At 41.5% G+C, this 17,931-nt stretch overlaps 1 protein-coding gene across 2 annotated transcripts in view; it reads right to left on the reverse strand.

The window, feature by feature from the left end:
• The window catches only part of PREX2 (phosphatidylinositol-3,4,5-trisphosphate dependent Rac exchange factor 2), a 202,395-nt gene that overhangs the window by 143,176 nt on the left and 41,288 nt on the right, over window positions 1-17,931 (reverse strand). For both annotated transcript variants that reach the window (XM_060243668.1, XM_060243667.1), the window contains exons 4-6: window positions 14,576-14,680; window positions 10,550-10,651; window positions 6,840-7,001 (exon numbers count right to left, since the gene is read on the reverse strand). In XM_060243668.1, the coding sequence (XP_060099651.1) occupies window positions 6,840-7,001; window positions 10,550-10,651; window positions 14,576-14,680 (369 nt within the window). The remainder of the gene's footprint in view (window positions 1-6,839; window positions 7,002-10,549; window positions 10,652-14,575; window positions 14,681-17,931) is intronic.

Below are 17,931 nucleotides of genomic sequence, written 5' to 3' on the forward strand. Positions count from 1 at the left end.
GGAGTGGGGAATCAAACCCGGTTCTCCCAGATAAGAGTCCATACACTTAACCACTACACCAAACTGGCTCTCCACCTGGCCTGGATGACGGGCCACCTGGCTGAGTGTGACCCCGCCAACCCCGAGAGGTGGGAGACCTACATGGAGCAGGTCAACTGCTACCTACGAGTGAACATGATTACAGATGACAGCCATAAGAGAGACATGCTCCTGAGCGTCTGTGGGGAGGCGGTATCTGGGCAGCTGTTTGATAGCAATTATAGCTGGGTGTCATTAACATACTGGTGACACCCCAGCCTGAAGCCCCACACCAGCTGGGCAAGGGGGTGCATGTAGAAGTTAAATAAACATTGGAAAGAGGATTGGTTCTTCGGGAGCCCCACTCACCAGGCGGTACCCAGGCAACACACTATCTCCCATCACCACTCTTTGTTCCTGACCATGGAGAAATGTAAGGCCACCCCACAAACTCCCACATCAGCAAGGTGATGAGTCAGAAGATCATAGTTGACTGTGTTGAATGCTGTTGTGAGATCTAACAACAACAAAAACAACCTGAGATCACAGTTCGACCCTGTTGAGACGCACAATATAATCAGATGTCGCTGTGGGGAGGCCACTTTCGAGATAGCCAAGGGTCTCTCGGCCCCCGCAAAGATCACCGAGAAAACGTGCGAAGAGATGGTCAGACTCCTGACTGGGCATTTCTTACCCCAGCCATCCATCATCACCCACGGATTTCTCTTCCACAAGAGGGATCAAGGGGTGGGCCGCCATTTACCTGGCCGCCCTCCGCCAAATTGCGGGGAACTGCAGTTTTGACTCCAACTTTACCGGATTCAGTCTCAACCTGCTCTTTTCAACCACCCCACCAAGGGGGGAGGAATGTTGTGTCTTGCATTTCAGTCCTGAAATTACAACACTGCGAACGCTACAGAGGTGACCAGTGGGAGTCCACTGGTCACCGGATGTAGCCCGCAAATATGCTCCGCCAATCAAGATCTGTGGCAGGAAGTTTAACTGGCCAGGATTGGACCTGGCCAGTCAGAGGGTTGTTCTGGGTTGTGTATATAATTGGGGACCTGGCCCACGTTCTCTCTCTTGTGATGTACTCGCTAATAAAGCATGCTGCCTCGTCACTCAGTACATTACACTTGACTTAGAAAAATCTACTGCTGGTCCCTGACCCTAAGGACATCTGGCTGTCCTCAACTAGAGCCAGGGGTTTTTCAGCCCTGGCTTCAGCCTGGTGGAAATATCTGCCAAATACCCCCAGGGCCCTGACTTCATACAATTCCACAGGGTCTGTAAGGCAGAGATGTTCCGCCAGGCCTTTGGTCGCGGACAGCAGTGGTTCCATCATAACTGGCACCCTCCACTTCCCTTCTCTTTTTTCCCTCAATCTTTGCTTCAGACCTCTCGTCACCCACCTGAGAGTTTATGGCGCAGTCCAGAGCAGGGTAGCAAGAAATATTTGAAATGATGCAGTTGTCTATTTTGGTTTTAACTTTTTTTTAACTGATTGTATATTGTCTAGAGTAGGGGTGTCGAACTCATTCGAGACCATGTTGGGCCGGGTCATGTTGGGCCAGGCCATATGTGTACCTATTTAAGATTAGGTAGCAGAGATATAAACTTTTTAAAGGACACAAACACAATTAAAGATTTTCTTTTTAAAGGTAAAAAGGTGCTTTTTAAAGGTGCTTTCTTTGTATTTCTCCCATGGGATCCAGGGAACTGGGCAAAGAAAGCTCTGGCTCTTTCCTTCCTTCTCCAGGGGACAAGGAGGGGGGAAGAGCCTCAGCCAACAGAAGGAAGAAAAGCTTGGCTCAGTTGCTCTGCTGTGTGATTGAAAGAGCCTGGCAAAGTGAACTCTGCCTCATTCCCCCCTTCCTCCCCAAGGGAGGGACCTCAGCCAATAGAAAAAATAGAGGTTTTGTTCTGGAGCTCCTGTACAATTGAGCAGGCCTTGCAAAGTAAGCTGAAGAAAGCAAGAGAGAGGGAGAAGGAAGCAGATGACAGCCAGTTGCTCAGGAGCCTGATAGGAGCCCTGCAGGGCCTTATTTGGCCTCCAGCCACATGTTTGACACTCCTGGCCTAGAGCCTTACATCATAGAGCACAGGCAATTCATAAATTGAATATATAAATAAATATAAATAAAATAAATAAGTTACTTACCACACACAACTTGCATGTCTCACTTAGCTCCAGCTGCTTGCTGTTGTTCAATATCTACCACACCATGAAAGACAGTGTGGTGCAGTAGTTAAGAGTTTCAAACTAGGAGACCCAGGTTAAAATCACCATTCTGCTGTGGAAACTCATCTGGCTAAGTTAGACTTATTGTGAGGATAAAATGGAGGGAAGGAATGGTGTAAGCTGTTTTTGGCCCCCACTGTGGAGAAAGGCAGGATATAAATAAAGTAACCCACCCTGAGCCTACCTCATATGTTGTAACCTGCCTGAGCCTGCCTTGACGGGATGGGCAGGATTGAAATCCCAGAACTTTAATTAAATTAAATAAACAAAAAGTAAATAAATAATAAGTATTTATGAAGATGGGGATGCCTTTCCTGGGTACAGGCTGCCAGGGCAGAGGGAGGGGGGAAAGCAGAAGGGCAGGGGCAGATAAAGCTAGATTGACTGATGGGTCAGAAAGCAAGAAGGAAGCAGGAAAAGGGAGAGGCTTTCACCCTGACCTGGATAGTCCAGGCTAGCCCAATCTCATCAGATCTTGGAAGCTAAGTAGGGTTGGCCCTTGTTAGCATTTGGATGGGTGACCATGAAGGAAGTCCAAGGTTGGTAATAGCAAATAATCTCTGAATGTATCTTGCCTTGAAAACCCTATGAGTTTATAATCAGCATAAATAAAAATAAATAAAAATCAAGCCATTTCCTTCTTATTTTCAAGTCATTTTCCCCAGTCCTCACCTCTTTCTTTCTATTCCCATTCCATTGCTCTTTGAGATCACAATGGCTTGTTCAATTAAGGCTGCCAAGCCCCTGGGCCAGGCAGGGGTTCTTCTGCCCTGGAGGTTCCCAACCCACTGGCCCACATTGGGCTGCCGGGGGAACCTTCCCTGATGCCACCGGCATGATGACATCACTTGTGGGTGACATCATCATCCTGGCAACATCATGCACCAGCAACTCTAGGCATTTCTGGACAAACTCAATGGTTTTCCCGTACGCTCTAGCAATTTGGGAGGGAAAACTCTGGTACAATAGGTATAATAGGTGCTTGGTTTCTTCAATTAGGGCTGCCAAGCCCCTGGGCCAGGCAGGAATTCTTCGCCTTGAAGGTTCGCACATTGGGCCAGCAGGGGGAACCTTCCCCGATGTCGCTGGCATGATGACATCACTTGTGGGTGATGTCATCGCACCGGTGACATCGCACGCTGGCAGCTCTAGGCATTTTGGGAGGGAAAACTCTATGGTACAATAAGTACCATAAAGTTTTTCCCTCCTAAATTACTAGAGCATCCAGGAAAATTAAAGAGTTTCCCCAAAAACTCCTAGAGCTGCTGGCTCTAAACTTGCAGGTGACATAATCGCATCGCGTGGAGGATGCAGGGGACTTGACAACCCTATTGTTCAATTACCAAATAAAAAAATAAAAAACTGTGCATAAACAATGCTATAACTCTATAACAAATTATGCAGATATCTAATAATATCAGAAATTTAATAATGTACAAAGTCCAAAAAATAATCTATTGGCAATGCAGTCCAATCAAATGAGTCTTGCTTTTCAAATACTTTCCAAATGAATGGGTTTTCTAATGAAGCAGGTGCATTGTATAGTAGTCTCCAAATCCAAATAAGACATCACTACGTGAATTCCGGATGTAGAGCGCATTTCAGGGCATGCCTCTTCCTATGATGCTTATATTTCACCCAAGGGTAATTCTCTGTAATGATTCTAGCACACTTATATGATGCTTATATTCATAAGCTACAATATACATTTCCTCTTGGGATCCCAATTAACAACCTTTCTTAGCCATACAGCTTCACATGTTTCAGAGTTGATCTGAATTATCCATTACTGTGTTCTTTCTTGTTTTTGAGCTGTTCAATGACCAGGCAGATAACAACCAAATGTGCGTTTATTGCAGGCTTTTCCCCTTTGAATATCAGTGAGGTTTTTTTAAAAAAATGGAAAACTAATATTATTTATCATATCGTCTATGCTTTGCTATACTGCTCACTTTTCTATGAATATGGAACAGCTTCAAACTCAGATGCTATACTATACAGATCTAGAAATTGTTAAATTTATGCAGCTTAACAGACGTAGGCTATTTGTCACCTACAGAATTATGCATTGACTGAAGACAGGCGCTTATATTTTCCTAACCAGTTATCAATCACACCAATCCCATTTATTTTTCCAACTGAAAAGACAGATCAGCATGCAAAAATGTACAGCAGAAGACCAAGACTATAATTCAGAAAGCTTTACCCTGATATTTTCATTATTTTAATTTACATCACTGGCTGACTTATGTTTTGATTTAATCATGTGATTCTGTAGAAGGCGCATTGAATGAGATGATCCAGAAACTGCATTGCAGCTGCTGAGTGCATCACAAGCTCATTGTGTCCTCTCTTCTCCTCTTCTCTAGCGTAACAATCTCAGTATGTGACAAGATAATGGGATGTTGAGATACTTTCAGTGGGAGCCATGTATTCTCTTGTTAGCCTTGCTGAGTTATTTCCATGCTAAGTAAGCCACAAAAATCAGTCACAAGTGGGGACCCCTGAGAAAATATAGTAGAAAGAGTATAGGACATATATGCAAAGGAGGCATTCCCTCAAAACCTATTTCCCTACCACTAATCCTAGTATTGGAAGAAGGTGGCTTTTGGGCATTTTCTATAGCCTTTAGGCTTAAGAGGCCCTGCCCAGAGACATCCCTCATACACATGTATACGCCCCCTCCTCATACAGAGACAGATGCAGTACACTAGCTCAGCTACTCCTAAGAACAATGGTACTAAACAGCTATTACCACTCATGCTCACTCACCCTCTCAAGAGTGAGACAATCAAACAATGCACCAGTGCCTGGTTCCAGTAGCAGCTTCTTGCTACCTCCTTCCTGATTATTAATTCCCCAGCAAAAGGTGCATCATTACAATGATCCCACATTCATTTCTGGAGTAGAACAACAATATCTTTATATCCATTTTTCCTTTATTCATATCTATATATATCAAGCAACTTAAAAGTATATAAAGCATCAGCACTTACTTCCATGTAAGGTACAGGAGAGCTTGCTGAGTTCATTATATTAATTACCCCCCCCCCTTCTCCAGTACACAGGCAAGGTGAGTTCTGGTATCATGAAAATTGATTTTTAATTCCGAAGCTATCTCATTTATATAGTTTCAAGAGGTTACCTTGTATTACAATCACTTTTACCATAATAGCTGTCCCACAATTGGGCTCATAATCCTTAATTAATTTATGTCTTATAAAACACAGTACTCACAAAATTACTTTCATCTATATATTTTAGCATACGTTAAATTACTGTACATACCTTGTTAACACATTTTTGCTACCTTTAATCATAACTTACTATATATAAATACTCTGCAGGTACATAATTATTGGCTGACCGTTAACCAACAGACCATATCCCCAAACATACATTTCTTCCATCTTTGTCTGGAGGCAAAACTCATTATTTTCCTGACATTACGCTTCCTTGCATTTAATTTCCCTATTAATATACTTCTGTATCTGTTCATATAATCCATGCCTGTCTTTGAACATACTCAAAGGCTGTACTAGCCTGATTCCAGTCCGCCATATATATGGTAGATTCTTGGTCCACCATATATTTACTGAAATGGCCATTCCCTGTTTGCAACCTGCAGAACAGCTTTGATGATGATGTCACCAACCTTTGCCAGCATTTTTCCTCTCTGATCATTTTAGCTAAATTTGTTTTTAAAAAATTAAGCAAGTGGTAACAAGCAGCTGCAAACACAAACAGGCTGAGATAGCCTTCCAGGGGAAGGAAAGTGAGTGACTGACCAGCAGTTACTGCTTAGCACCATTTCAGCTAGTTTTGACCATGTAGGTGCTGCCTTCAACACCTGACTGCTCAGTGCCCTCACACCTGGATAGGGTGCTCCTCAGATGAATGTCAGGACACAAGCATCATCCTGAGGACCTCTCCAAGCACTAGAACTGGTCTTGCCCACCAACTGTCTTTTTCTCCACTCATCCAGCAAAGGAGGGGGTTTTGTCTTATTTTCCCCCTTCACATTGCCCATTGGGAAATACGGATGGTATTGTAAAGGGAGACCCCTAATATATTATTTTAATCATTTTTTTAAAAAAAAAAGATTAATTTGCCAGTTAATATTAAAGTAAATTAAAGGAACCAAAAATTTTAACAGGACAAATACTTTTTAAAATTTTGAACAGGAAAATGGGAAGAAAAAAGGGGAAGGGATATTCATTTTATCACTAGAGAATAGGCAATACGCAAGGTGGCTGAGTAGACAGATCAGTTTCCATGGGGGGGGGGCATGTAAGTGCCAAGAGTTATCAGTATAGCAATGAGTTTGAAGCAGCAACCACTGGAGACTTTTCCTGCCTCATACAATTTGCAATTTCCATCATCTGTTATCTTGATATGAACAGACCAAGATCCTGAACAGAATATTACTACCACCTAGCAAAAGGCAGGATGAAGAAATTCTATTCTTAGATTGTTCCCAGTGTTACATAATGTACTGTAATGAATATAAGGGAAATACAATGGGCAGACTTCTAAATGCCTTATGCATCAAATACAATGACAAAATTTGTGCCATTACCTCCCATCCTTCAATGTGAGACTGCCATTCTTCTAAAACCTCTAATTTTTCCATCTGCCTCTTTGCCTCATTTATGTTGGAACAGACAGATTTCATTGCTTGGAGAGCTTCCATTAACTCAGAGTAGTCACTGTGTTTTTTGGGAGTACGTTTTAACAGCTCCTGTAAAAAAAATCAATTTTATTTTATTTTCTCAACAAGAATCATGTGACACATTTGTATAGGTGTCTCTTTCTCTGTTTTCTTTTCCCCCAGCAATTCCATGTGAGCTACCCAAATGCGGATGTAGATGGTTGGGAGATGTTCAAGGGCAAAAGGCCACAAAGGGTCTACAATGGCCAGAGGAAATCACACCCTAATTCTTCCACTAGAGGAACAAACTTGCAGGAACAAACTTTTCACTCTTGCAAGAGCAAGGGAGATATTTAATTGATTCCCCTTCAAGACTGCACTTCCCATGCCACATGTCATTTTATGCACCATTGACAAAGGGTCGCAAAGTGTTGCTGAAGGAAAGAAAGGCAGCATACTCTGGTGACATTTCCATGCACCGTTACTTGAAAATACACTCTTGTCATGATCCTACACCTAGTGCAACCTACAGGTTCCAGGGAAGCCTGTGTTAGAGCAGTAACCAGGCCTATATTTCCAAGGATCACTTCTGTCCCTCTGATTGGGTGGGCAGCAGTTTTGAAGGGAAAACTTGCCCAGAGCAGTGGGACCTGGAAGGAAACAAAAAAAAGGCCAGCTAGAGAGGGGACTGTCTTCTGAGCTGTGGTTGAGCTGGGGGAGAGGTTGCAGTCATGAGGCTTCCCTCATCAAGGGAAGGGTGAGTGAGTTGAAAGCAGAAGAAGGGAACATGTAGCTAGTTGCATCAGGGCTTTTATTTCTTTGAATCACCTTAACTGTCTTGTTTTTCCTTGTTCACTATTGCACTAAAAAGTTACAACCCACTTGTTTGTTTGTGAGCACTTACAATAAACTTGCTATTGTTATGCTGCCTGGTTCTGCATGCCTCTTCAGTCACAGATCAAAGATGCTTGCTGGGAAGGAAAATAAAGGGGTTTGGGTGGGTACTCTGAGCCCTCCCAGACAGACCCATACCAGAGTGGTGACAGCCTGTAGAAGCCCTCCCTGGTCCCCTGCTGGTGTGACAACTCCACAAATTAAAATAAGCATGCATAAGGTCAAGCCATCATGCTGACTGGAAAGATGAGTGAAACGCCTAAGCATGAAAATCATTGTGCATGAGCTCATGACCTGCAAGCAACAGATGAATATGAGGTAATCTTGATCTTACACAAATCTCCATCCTGAGCAAATCAAATGCAGTCCATGGAAGTGCTACTGTCAAGAGGACAGGCCAGTCCTGTCCTGTAAAGACACTGACAGGTCAAACAGATACATATCTCAACACAAGGCACCAAGCCACTGGATGGCATCACTGACCTGCCATAATTCCCTGTATGAAGGCATCGTGAGTGCCAGCAGCACAATCACAGCCTAAAACACCAGAAGCCACATTACTCTCAGCCCCAACAATGGCCATACCAAGAGAAGTCCTGTGGCATCTATGTTATGTGTTATCAAATATTTTCCTACTGCCTTAAGCTCTTCCTACTATTATTGTCTTTCTCATTGTCTCATCACGACATGACCAAAACACAAAAGCCTCAGGGCGTTTTCGCACTGACCTTAATCGGCAGCGACGTCCCTTTCGCACCAATTGCTGCGGAGCACCCGGAAGAGCCGCAAAGTCCCACGGCTTTTGCGGCGCAAATGGAAACCGCCAAAACCCAGTTTCCATTTGCGCTGTAAAAGCCGCGGGACTTTGCGGCTCTTCCGGGTGCTCCGCGGCAATTGGTGCGAAATCCGTGCAGATCCTGCACGGTGAAGAGGGACGTCGCTGCCGATTAAGGTCAGTGCGAAAACGCCCTCAGTTTCATCATTTTAGCTCCTAGCTGGCATGATTTGGTCTGGAACCCAATTCGGAAGTCAATGGGATCCGTAAAACTCCTCCAACACCTTAAAGTTAAAACATTCACTTCAATATGAGCTTTCTTAATTCCCAGTATGATTTCCCCTTCATATATCTACCTGAAGAAGTGAGCTGTGATTCTCAGAAACTCATATTGAAATAAAATGTTAGTCTTAAAGGTGCCACTGGAATCTTGTTTTATTTTGCTATGACAGACTAGGGTCCATTCTGCATACACAGCTTACTTCTGAATATAACTGAAGTCAAATCAGTTGGGGTTTATTTTGAATGCTGTCCCTGCATTCTACACCTTTTTCTCTCTTTCTGATTTCTATTGAGAACTGAAGTGTATATATTCTATATACCAATGAGAAAACCCGGGTAGTGTTCTGGGGTTGGTTTCTCCTGATTGGTTAGTTTCATACTGGGTGTGCCTTTTGAAACAGGCGATTCTTCCAGCTGAGTTTAATGTTGGGTCATCATTAGTGTCCCCCTCCTTTTTACAAGTAGTCAAGGAGTTTGCTGGAGGAAAAAAAACACTGGCAGGCATTGCTTAAAAAATTTAGTGAGAGTCAATGATAACCACTTGGCTGGAGAGGAAGCAGTTCATGAGGGGGGAGGTGGAGTCATCAGTGCTTTGCCACCTGAGTCCCCCTCCCCCCATTGTTATTTAGGAATGAGGTGACGAAAGGGGAAGACGAGATGCTGAGAGGGACCAGGGTTTTTTTAAAGTAGGTTCTGCAGCATTATTCTCACATTTGAAATGTTTGTGGTCAGAGTCAATTCAAAAGGAAACCTTTTTGTTTTCAAATGCAAAATTGCCCGAAAGAGGAACCTTGGATGCAATTACTCATCATCTTAACTAACCAAGATAACTTGATGTTCCTGCAAATGAGTCAGACAAAGGCAATTCCTAATCTCCTATTTCATGCATAGTGTGAAACTGACCAATAAGAACAGACCAATTAGCCTTCCAGGGGAAGGAAGGGGAAAAGTCTGAGGAAATGTTTCTGCTTTTAAAGGCTTGGAAGCTAATTAAGAGAGTGAGGGGGAAATACTCCTCTGAAAAATCACTCTTGGAAACAGTGGAGTGACAGCAGAATACTGGGGAAAAGATGTGGAAGGAATTAAAAAATCTGATCAGAGAGTGAGGTGATGTGTGAGTTAATATGGAAGCAGGTTTCTGAAGTGACGGAAGTGGGATGTGAGAGCCATAGTAAACAGAAAGGGCCTAGGATAGCTATCCCTTTGCAATAAAGCCAACAGACCCATGAAACAGAATATACCAAAAGGTCAGCAGTTGCATGGAATATCACAGGAGGCTAATGGAAGAAGTCTGACCTCAGTGATGATAGTAAACTGGACAAGGGCAGTTGTTCCCCTGCCTGTTATCAATGAATACACTTTGCACTAATCCTCCAGCATGCATGTATATGCTGTTGAGTCATAACCAATTTATCCTGACAGCAACAAGGGGCTTTCAAGACAAATGAGAAGTGGAGGTGGTTTGCCATTGCCTCACTCTGCAAAGTCTTCTTTGGCGACCCCTCATCCATGTACCAGCCTTGCTTAGCTTCTAAGATCTGATGAGATCAGCTATATCATACCATTCCACATTCTTTGGGACCTTCTGGTACCTCTAGCTTTACTACCAGTTCATGGCAGACTCAGGATGTCCCCATGTATCAACCTTACTCTGAGTATAACACTAAACATTAAAAAAAATGCATACCTTCAAAAGAAGTGGATACTTGCATATTCTCTGGATTGGTGATACTATGTATCCTTCTAACGGCATATCAGTATTCTTGCGTCCTCCTAGCAGCATGCAGTTCTAGAAATGGGGAAAATAATTAAAAATCATTTTGAATGTATCTTTTCCCAGAGGTGCTATGTAAGTTCCTGAACAAACTGACATAAGGATGTTCATGAATCATGCTTTGCTACTAAGTTTTCACAGGGTGCCAGGAGTGCCTTTTGCCAACTTCATTTTATTAGCTGACTGAAACTACATGACCCAGCCACTGCAACCCACGTTTTGGTAACCTCCCAAAGGACTACTATAATCGGTTTTAAATAGAGCAACCATTGGCAATTTCATCAGGTACAAAACTCTGCCTATAAAAAGGGGCATGCCTCCAAAGACCATATTACATCTATAATAGCTTCCAATGTTCATCCCTGTTAAATTCAAGTTGTTAGTTATTATTTTTAAAGCCCTAAGTGGCCATGGACCTGCACAATTTTGGGACAACTTTTTCCCTGTTGCACATAAACATACATGTTTTGTAATCAGTTTTGAATCTCAGAAAGAAAGGGAGTCTGTAAATGAATTAAATGTTTTGCTGCTCAAGATTCATGAATCAATGAATTTCTATGGGTACAAAAGGAAAATGAAGTACGTAAATCTTTTAATGATTTCATTTAGAAATTTTAAAAATACAATAAATAAACAATTTAAATAAAATAAATAATTCTGCTGCTTTCCTGTGTTTAAAAAGCTTCTTTGATTTAGGTTATACACATATAATGTAAAAAAATTATATGAAAACAACTAACTGAAACTTTAAATATGACATATTCTATATTTGCTCACCTTACTAGAAAACGGTAACGAAAGGATAAGCAAATCCCATTTATATACAAGAATAGAAAAATACCAAATCTCAATATTTTGTTTATTACTGGCTTAATTTAATCAACTTGTAAATGCATGTTTTGTCTAAACAGAATAAGGCATCTGTGACATATTGCACTTTTAAAAGCTTACAAGTGCTGTATAAACAGATAAAGGACAGTGAAGGGTTAATTCTTCACAGAGCTAGAGAGCCCTAAGTGACAGGCTGTTCCAAGAGATCTGATTGATTAGCATCAGCTAAATAAATAAAGACTTCTGAACTGAATATTGAGGAGAAATCAGTCTGATTTCAGCCCTAGCTGAGAAGAGTTGAGTACTGACAGTACTGAGAACCATTTAACACAGGTGGGAAAACTGGGGAAAGTTGGCAAGGATGAATGGGTAATTAGATGTAGACTCCATTCAGGCCAAAGAAAGGGGATAGATCTTCTAGAGTGAGAAGTAATTTCCCTACCTAAATAGGGTGATAGTTCTGAAGACTGCAGAGATCCCTGGTATGGTGTAGTCAGAAACTGCCTTTAGAGAGCTTAAGAACCAGCTAAAAACTCAATATGAATACTGGTGTTTCAAGAGAAGTGGTTTGGGTACTGGAAAGAGTGTACCAGCCTTCTGGAAACAAAGGAGTTAGAGCGTTTGGGGAAAAACACTGGAACAAAATCCTTTCAACATAATATTTAAGTCACTGTGAAAAGCTTACAAAACTCTCATTAGCTGAAAACATAAGAACTGAAGTCTGTGCTGTGTACTGGTTTTACCTCCGAGTTATCTTTATTGAGACTGATTCCCCACTAGTCTTGTTCTGGTCTCACTCTCCTCTTCTCCACAGTGCTTCCTTCTAATTTTGCACAAGCAACCCCGAGGCTGCAATTCGCTCAGCCTCTTTCACACACTAAACAGAAACTGGTTTTTAGAGGATCTTGTTTGCTCCATAAAAGAGGCAGAGCAAGTTACAGCCCCAGGGCAGCTTGTGCAAAATCGAAAGGAAGCTCCGCGGAGAAGAGGAGCGTGAGACTGGGACAAGGCCAGTGGGGAATCAATCTAAGTTATCTCAGAAATTTTACTCCTGAATTCACCTTTCCCCTCTATGTTGAATAAATATTTAAGTAATATAATTTAAAGAGGTCTCCCATTCCTTCCTCTAGTTCATATAATTTAAAGAGGTCTCCCATTCCTTCCTCTGGTTCCTGGGCTCAACAAACAGCCAAAATATTATACTGTGACAGGATTAAACAGCCAGAACTCTTCAAGAAAGAAGAACACAGATAACTAGAGCATGTCAGTCACAGAAGGGAAAGAAAAACAGGGAAAAGCTTGCTCTGAAGGAAGGAATTGGACAGGGCCATCATAGCATCTAAGTCAAATCATTGTCATTGTTGAATTTACAAAGCAAACAATATGATTTAATTTAGGTCTGATGGAGAAAAATCAGTATTTCACTTGAGTTAAACTATGCAATACATTTCATAACAAGAATATTTAACTAAGCTATTCATTTTGTATTACAGAAAGCCAGTGTGGTGTAGTGGTTAAAGTTTCAGACTAGGATCTGGGAGACCCAGGTTCAAGTCCCCACTCTACCCTGAAAATTTGCTGGGTGTCCTTGTGCCAATCACACACTCTCAGCCTAACCTACCTCACAAGGTTGTTCTGAGGATAAAACAGAGAAGAGGAGAATGATGTAAGTTCCTTTCGGGAGAAAGGTGGGATATAAATAAATAAAATAAAAAATGTATTACTCTGCAGCACTAAGCAAGTCTTACTGAATTCAGTGGACTTATTCTAAAGTAAATGTGTATTGGGCTGCAAACTTAATGTTAAATACTGGCTTCGATGCATGAGGAGTCTTGTTGCATAGTGATCAAAGCTCTTTATTAGTGATACAACATGTTACTAGTAAAACTAAGACTGGAGAACTGGCCCAACAGGGCCAACTCTATACAGAACTCATTCCCACGCTAGAATTTCATTGGCTCATTTAAACCAGCAGGGAGCTGGTGATTGGTCCAGGGATCCTGCTTCCCATTGTTTCAGTGTCCCCAAGCTCCGTCCTAAAGGTTCAATGAGTCAGGCAGGAACTAACAACCCTTAAGCCTAGCATGGCTTCACATACATAACATTAAGAATATTATCTGTTCTTTAAATAAGAGTGTGGGTTGCATGTATATCCTTCCAACACTTTAAAGATAGTTTCTGCAGTTAAATGTTTAGAGACTTGTGTCACTTCACACACTCCAGTTTCAATGGAATAATGATTCAGCACCTATCAATAAAGACAAACCAGGAAATTACCATGGCAAAATTCCAAAAGCCCGTTTCTCACTATGCAAATGTCTTGAGGAAAGAAATAGTGGCTTGCTTTAGGCGTCACACAAAACCATGGTTTAACTGGTTGATTAACAACAGTTTCTCTTAAGTATGGTTTCACAAGATGTACAAACACATCCTCGCTTGTTCCCCAACACTACCTGTCTTACAATGCAAGATTCCTACCTGGGCTGCGGAGAAACAACAAAGGCAAAGGAACCAACTTTTTCAAGGCAAATGAAAATATGAATGACTGAGATTTCAAACCCACCACGGTTAAAATAAATCATCGCATTATGTCTGAATTCTGTATTCCCTGCATTTTTCAAGAAGTGTACATAAGAAGCTGGGTATTTTACATTTCAGAGGATATGACTGGGAACCTTCTTATCTTTACCAATTTCCCCAGGGCATAGATAACATTTATAAGGAGAAATCACATTTAAAATGAAGAATAGCTATCAGCTCTTGATAATGTATTATGGTACAGGTATGCTGTTCAGCATTCAGTTAGGGACAAATGTAATGCACCCACAGAAGTGAAAAGCATTGAGCAAGATCTGGATTATTCCTTTTTTTCTCTTGTTAGGTACATTATTTTGTGCTTCCAAGCTAGGCAGGCTTATACTGTTGTTCTGTAACTTGTCAGGAGATGGCACTGACTGTATGATGCAGACAGATCTCTGAAAACACTACTTTGGTGTTCATATGATCTATAGCCATGATTGTCTTGTGTGTTACTTAGAAAATAAGTGGTACCAACCAATACACCAATCACAAGTCTTGAGTGCAAACTACAAATCAATATCAGTTTACCAATAGAAAAGTCCGCACTGTTCTTATTTTGTTGAGTTCAAGCAGAAGTTTCTGTGCCTTCTCATGGTTACTGCAGTATTCGTCATAGATATGAAATCTGTCTTTCTGGGGAAAACAGATGTTGTATTAGACATTTTGTTCTAAGAATTTTAAAGCCTATTAGAAATTGAAAACAAATAACAAAATATAAACTACCAAAGAAAACCATTATGCAAATTATGAAAATAAAGAGGATAATTATGAACTCAGTTACTGCCTTTTTAGAAATATGAAGGAAAGGCAGCTACCACAGTTGTTAGTTTTTAGCAGTTGACCTATATGAGTACAATAGAAACTCATGAGTGAACTGAAAACTTACAATGACGACTCAATTTCTAAGCCCTCTTCTGCTTGCAGTAGGCACTTCTGCTTGCAAAAGGCAATTTTAGCTGATTTCCCCTCTCACTGCCACTTTCACTTTGACCCCCAATAATGTCCCTGGGTGCCCACTGACCAAACCAAAATGTGTTCCATTACTCTTATGTAACTTACTACACTCAAACTTCCCAAATCCAGACATGAGCAGCAGTTAAATACAATGGCAGTGGTATGTACTAAGTTAATGCTTATGCTGAAGCAAACATCCATTGCAGCCAAGATCCTGATGCCCACATTCTCATTGGCCATTCTGCTAGAATCAGCCAATCAGGAAGTGAGGTATTTTGGAGGGAAATGCAAATGAAGGATCCTAGAGGGCGCAGCAGGATTAGTTAGTGCCTGCCTGAAGGGGACTGGTTTTCCATGTTCTGACTGTATATATTTGTTCACTGCTAGTTTGTTGTTTGCTGTGTGACTGTTCCTCAATAAATATGTTCTTGTTTGAAAAAGCTGAGTGAACCCATTTATAACAGGCAGCTAATGCCATTGTTTATCTTATAATTAAGGATCATATCCCCTCCCCATTCCACCCTATATTTCCATGCCACCAAGGCATCATGAAGAAGAAAAAATAATAACGTAAGAAAAACCATTTATTTTTTATCATTTTCATTCTTGCCTGTAATGTTTGTATCTTCAGCCCTGTTTAAGGCAATATATTGGCTTAAAGAGAGCAGGGGGGGGGGGTTGGAGCAGGAACTCCTTTGCATATTTGGCCACACACCCCTGATGTAGCCAATTATGTAGCTCTTATTACAGGGTCTACATAAGCTCTTGCGGGATTGGCTACATCAGGGGTGTGTGGCCTAATATGCAAAGGAATTCCTGCTACAAAAAAAGCCCTGAAAGAGAGTATTTCAACAGGGAATCTAACACATGTGAAACAACTCCATCAAAAGAGGACTAAGGTCCAGCACCTCTGGTGATGTGTAGTCTTTCCAACTGCATTCTCAGAATTCTCTTCAGGTGAGCTGGAGTACCATCTTAACTGAAATAGTTTGGCCCCTACAGTCTGTAGTCAATGAAACTCCTAGCACACTGGTTCCCCTGACAAATCTCTTTTTTAAAGGCTGTATCAGGTAGAAAAGAAGAATGTGTGACATTGTTATAGTCAGAGACAAGATGAACTTTCATAATTGTAGGAGCCTGGGAAAAGGGAAAGCAACAGGAATAATGATGTATTTCCATCTCCTGACATGGGACATTTGCAGAGGCTTTTGAAACTTTCCTACAGTTCAACAATATATGTCCAAATGTTTTATCCTGGCAAGAGAGACTCCCTAATTTTCAGGAATCAAAAGATATTCTAGCACTAGAAAGGCACATGTGTGCACCACTATAAGTAATGGCTTTATGAAACCATTATGGTCTATCTCCATATAAGAAAAACATGGTATCTAAAGGACCATGTTCTCCATATGTTCCTGCCCAGGAATTAAGATCACAGGGAGAAGCCCTCCTGACTGTCCCATCAACCAAGAAGCTTGTTTGGTGGGCACATGAGAGCCCTTTTTGTGGCAGCCCCACAGTTAAGAAACAACCTCCCCAGAGAGGTGCACCAGCCCCCTCACTTTCAGTATTTAAAAGAAAGCTGAAGACAGTTTTATTCAGCATGGCATTTGACTAGTTTCCTCTATTTCTTGTCTGTAAATTATGATTTTAACTCATAGGGGGGTGTTTTTTTTGGGGGGGGGAGGTTGTTTCTATTGTAACCACCTTGAGTTCCATAAAATAGAAAGGCAGGTAATAAATGTCTTTAAATGATCTGAAACTAGGGGTGAATACTGTCATGGCCAAGTCTGCAGATGACACAAAATTATTCAGGATAGTGAAAACCAAGGATGACTGTGAAGAGCTGCAAGAGGACCTCCACAAACTGGGTGAGTGGATAATAATGTAGCAAATGAAGTTCAGTGTTGGTAAGTGTAAGCTGATGCATGTTGGGACAGCTATCAGTATAGGCCAATGAACTTTCTGAGAATGAGAGGGAGAGAAATCTTGGGGTCATGGTGGATAGCTCAATGAAAGTGTCAACCCAGTGCACTACAGCAGTGAAAAAGTCAAACTCTTAAGTTAGGGACTATTAGGAAAGGTGCAGCCTCATTTGGAATACTGTGTACAGTTCTGGTCACTGTATCACAAAAAGAGCATTGCAGAGCTGGAAAAAATACAGAGGAGGAGGATGACTAAGATGATTAGGGGGTTGGAGCACCTTCCCTATAAAGAAAGGCAGTTTAGAAAAAAAGATGACTAAGGGGGGGACATGATAGAGGTTTATAAAATTATACATGGAGTGGATAATACTAGAACTAAAGGGCATCCAATGAAGTTGATGGGCACTAGGTTCAGGACAGAATAAGGAATGCTACTTTACACAGAGTGATTAAAATGTGGAATTCGCTGCTAGGGGATGTAGTGATGGCCACAGGAATAAACAGTTTAAAAGAGTTTAGATAAATTCATGTAGGATAAATCTATCCATGGCTTCTAGCCATGGTGACTGAGCGACACCTCCACATTCAGAGGCACTAAATCTCTGAATCCTAGAGCCAGGAGGCAACATCAGGGGAAGGCCCTGGCCTCTATTCCTGTTGTTAGCCCTCCAGAGGAACTGGTTGGCCACTGTTTGAGATAGGATGCTAGACTAGATGGACCATTGGTCTGACCCAATGTTTTAAATAAATAATCCAGCATGACACAAGCAAGAAAGCTCCATTCCCTGCATATAAAAGGTCTCATGTTAAAACAGCATCCTGATATTCAACCTGGTATTCAGTCTCAAGATTCCTGATGATGGGGTCTCACTTAACCTACTGCAGCGCAGTTACAAAATTTAACACTGCAAAATTGTGTACTTGGGGATAACTAGTTAATACTTATGTATACACAAGTAGCACAGGTCACACACTGCTGCACACCTCCATGCTAAATATGTAACT

Source organism: Heteronotia binoei, chromosome 7 (assembly GCF_032191835.1).
Source record: "Heteronotia binoei isolate CCM8104 ecotype False Entrance Well chromosome 7, APGP_CSIRO_Hbin_v1, whole genome shotgun sequence".
NCBI lineage: Eukaryota > Metazoa > Chordata > Lepidosauria > Squamata > Gekkonidae > Heteronotia > Heteronotia binoei.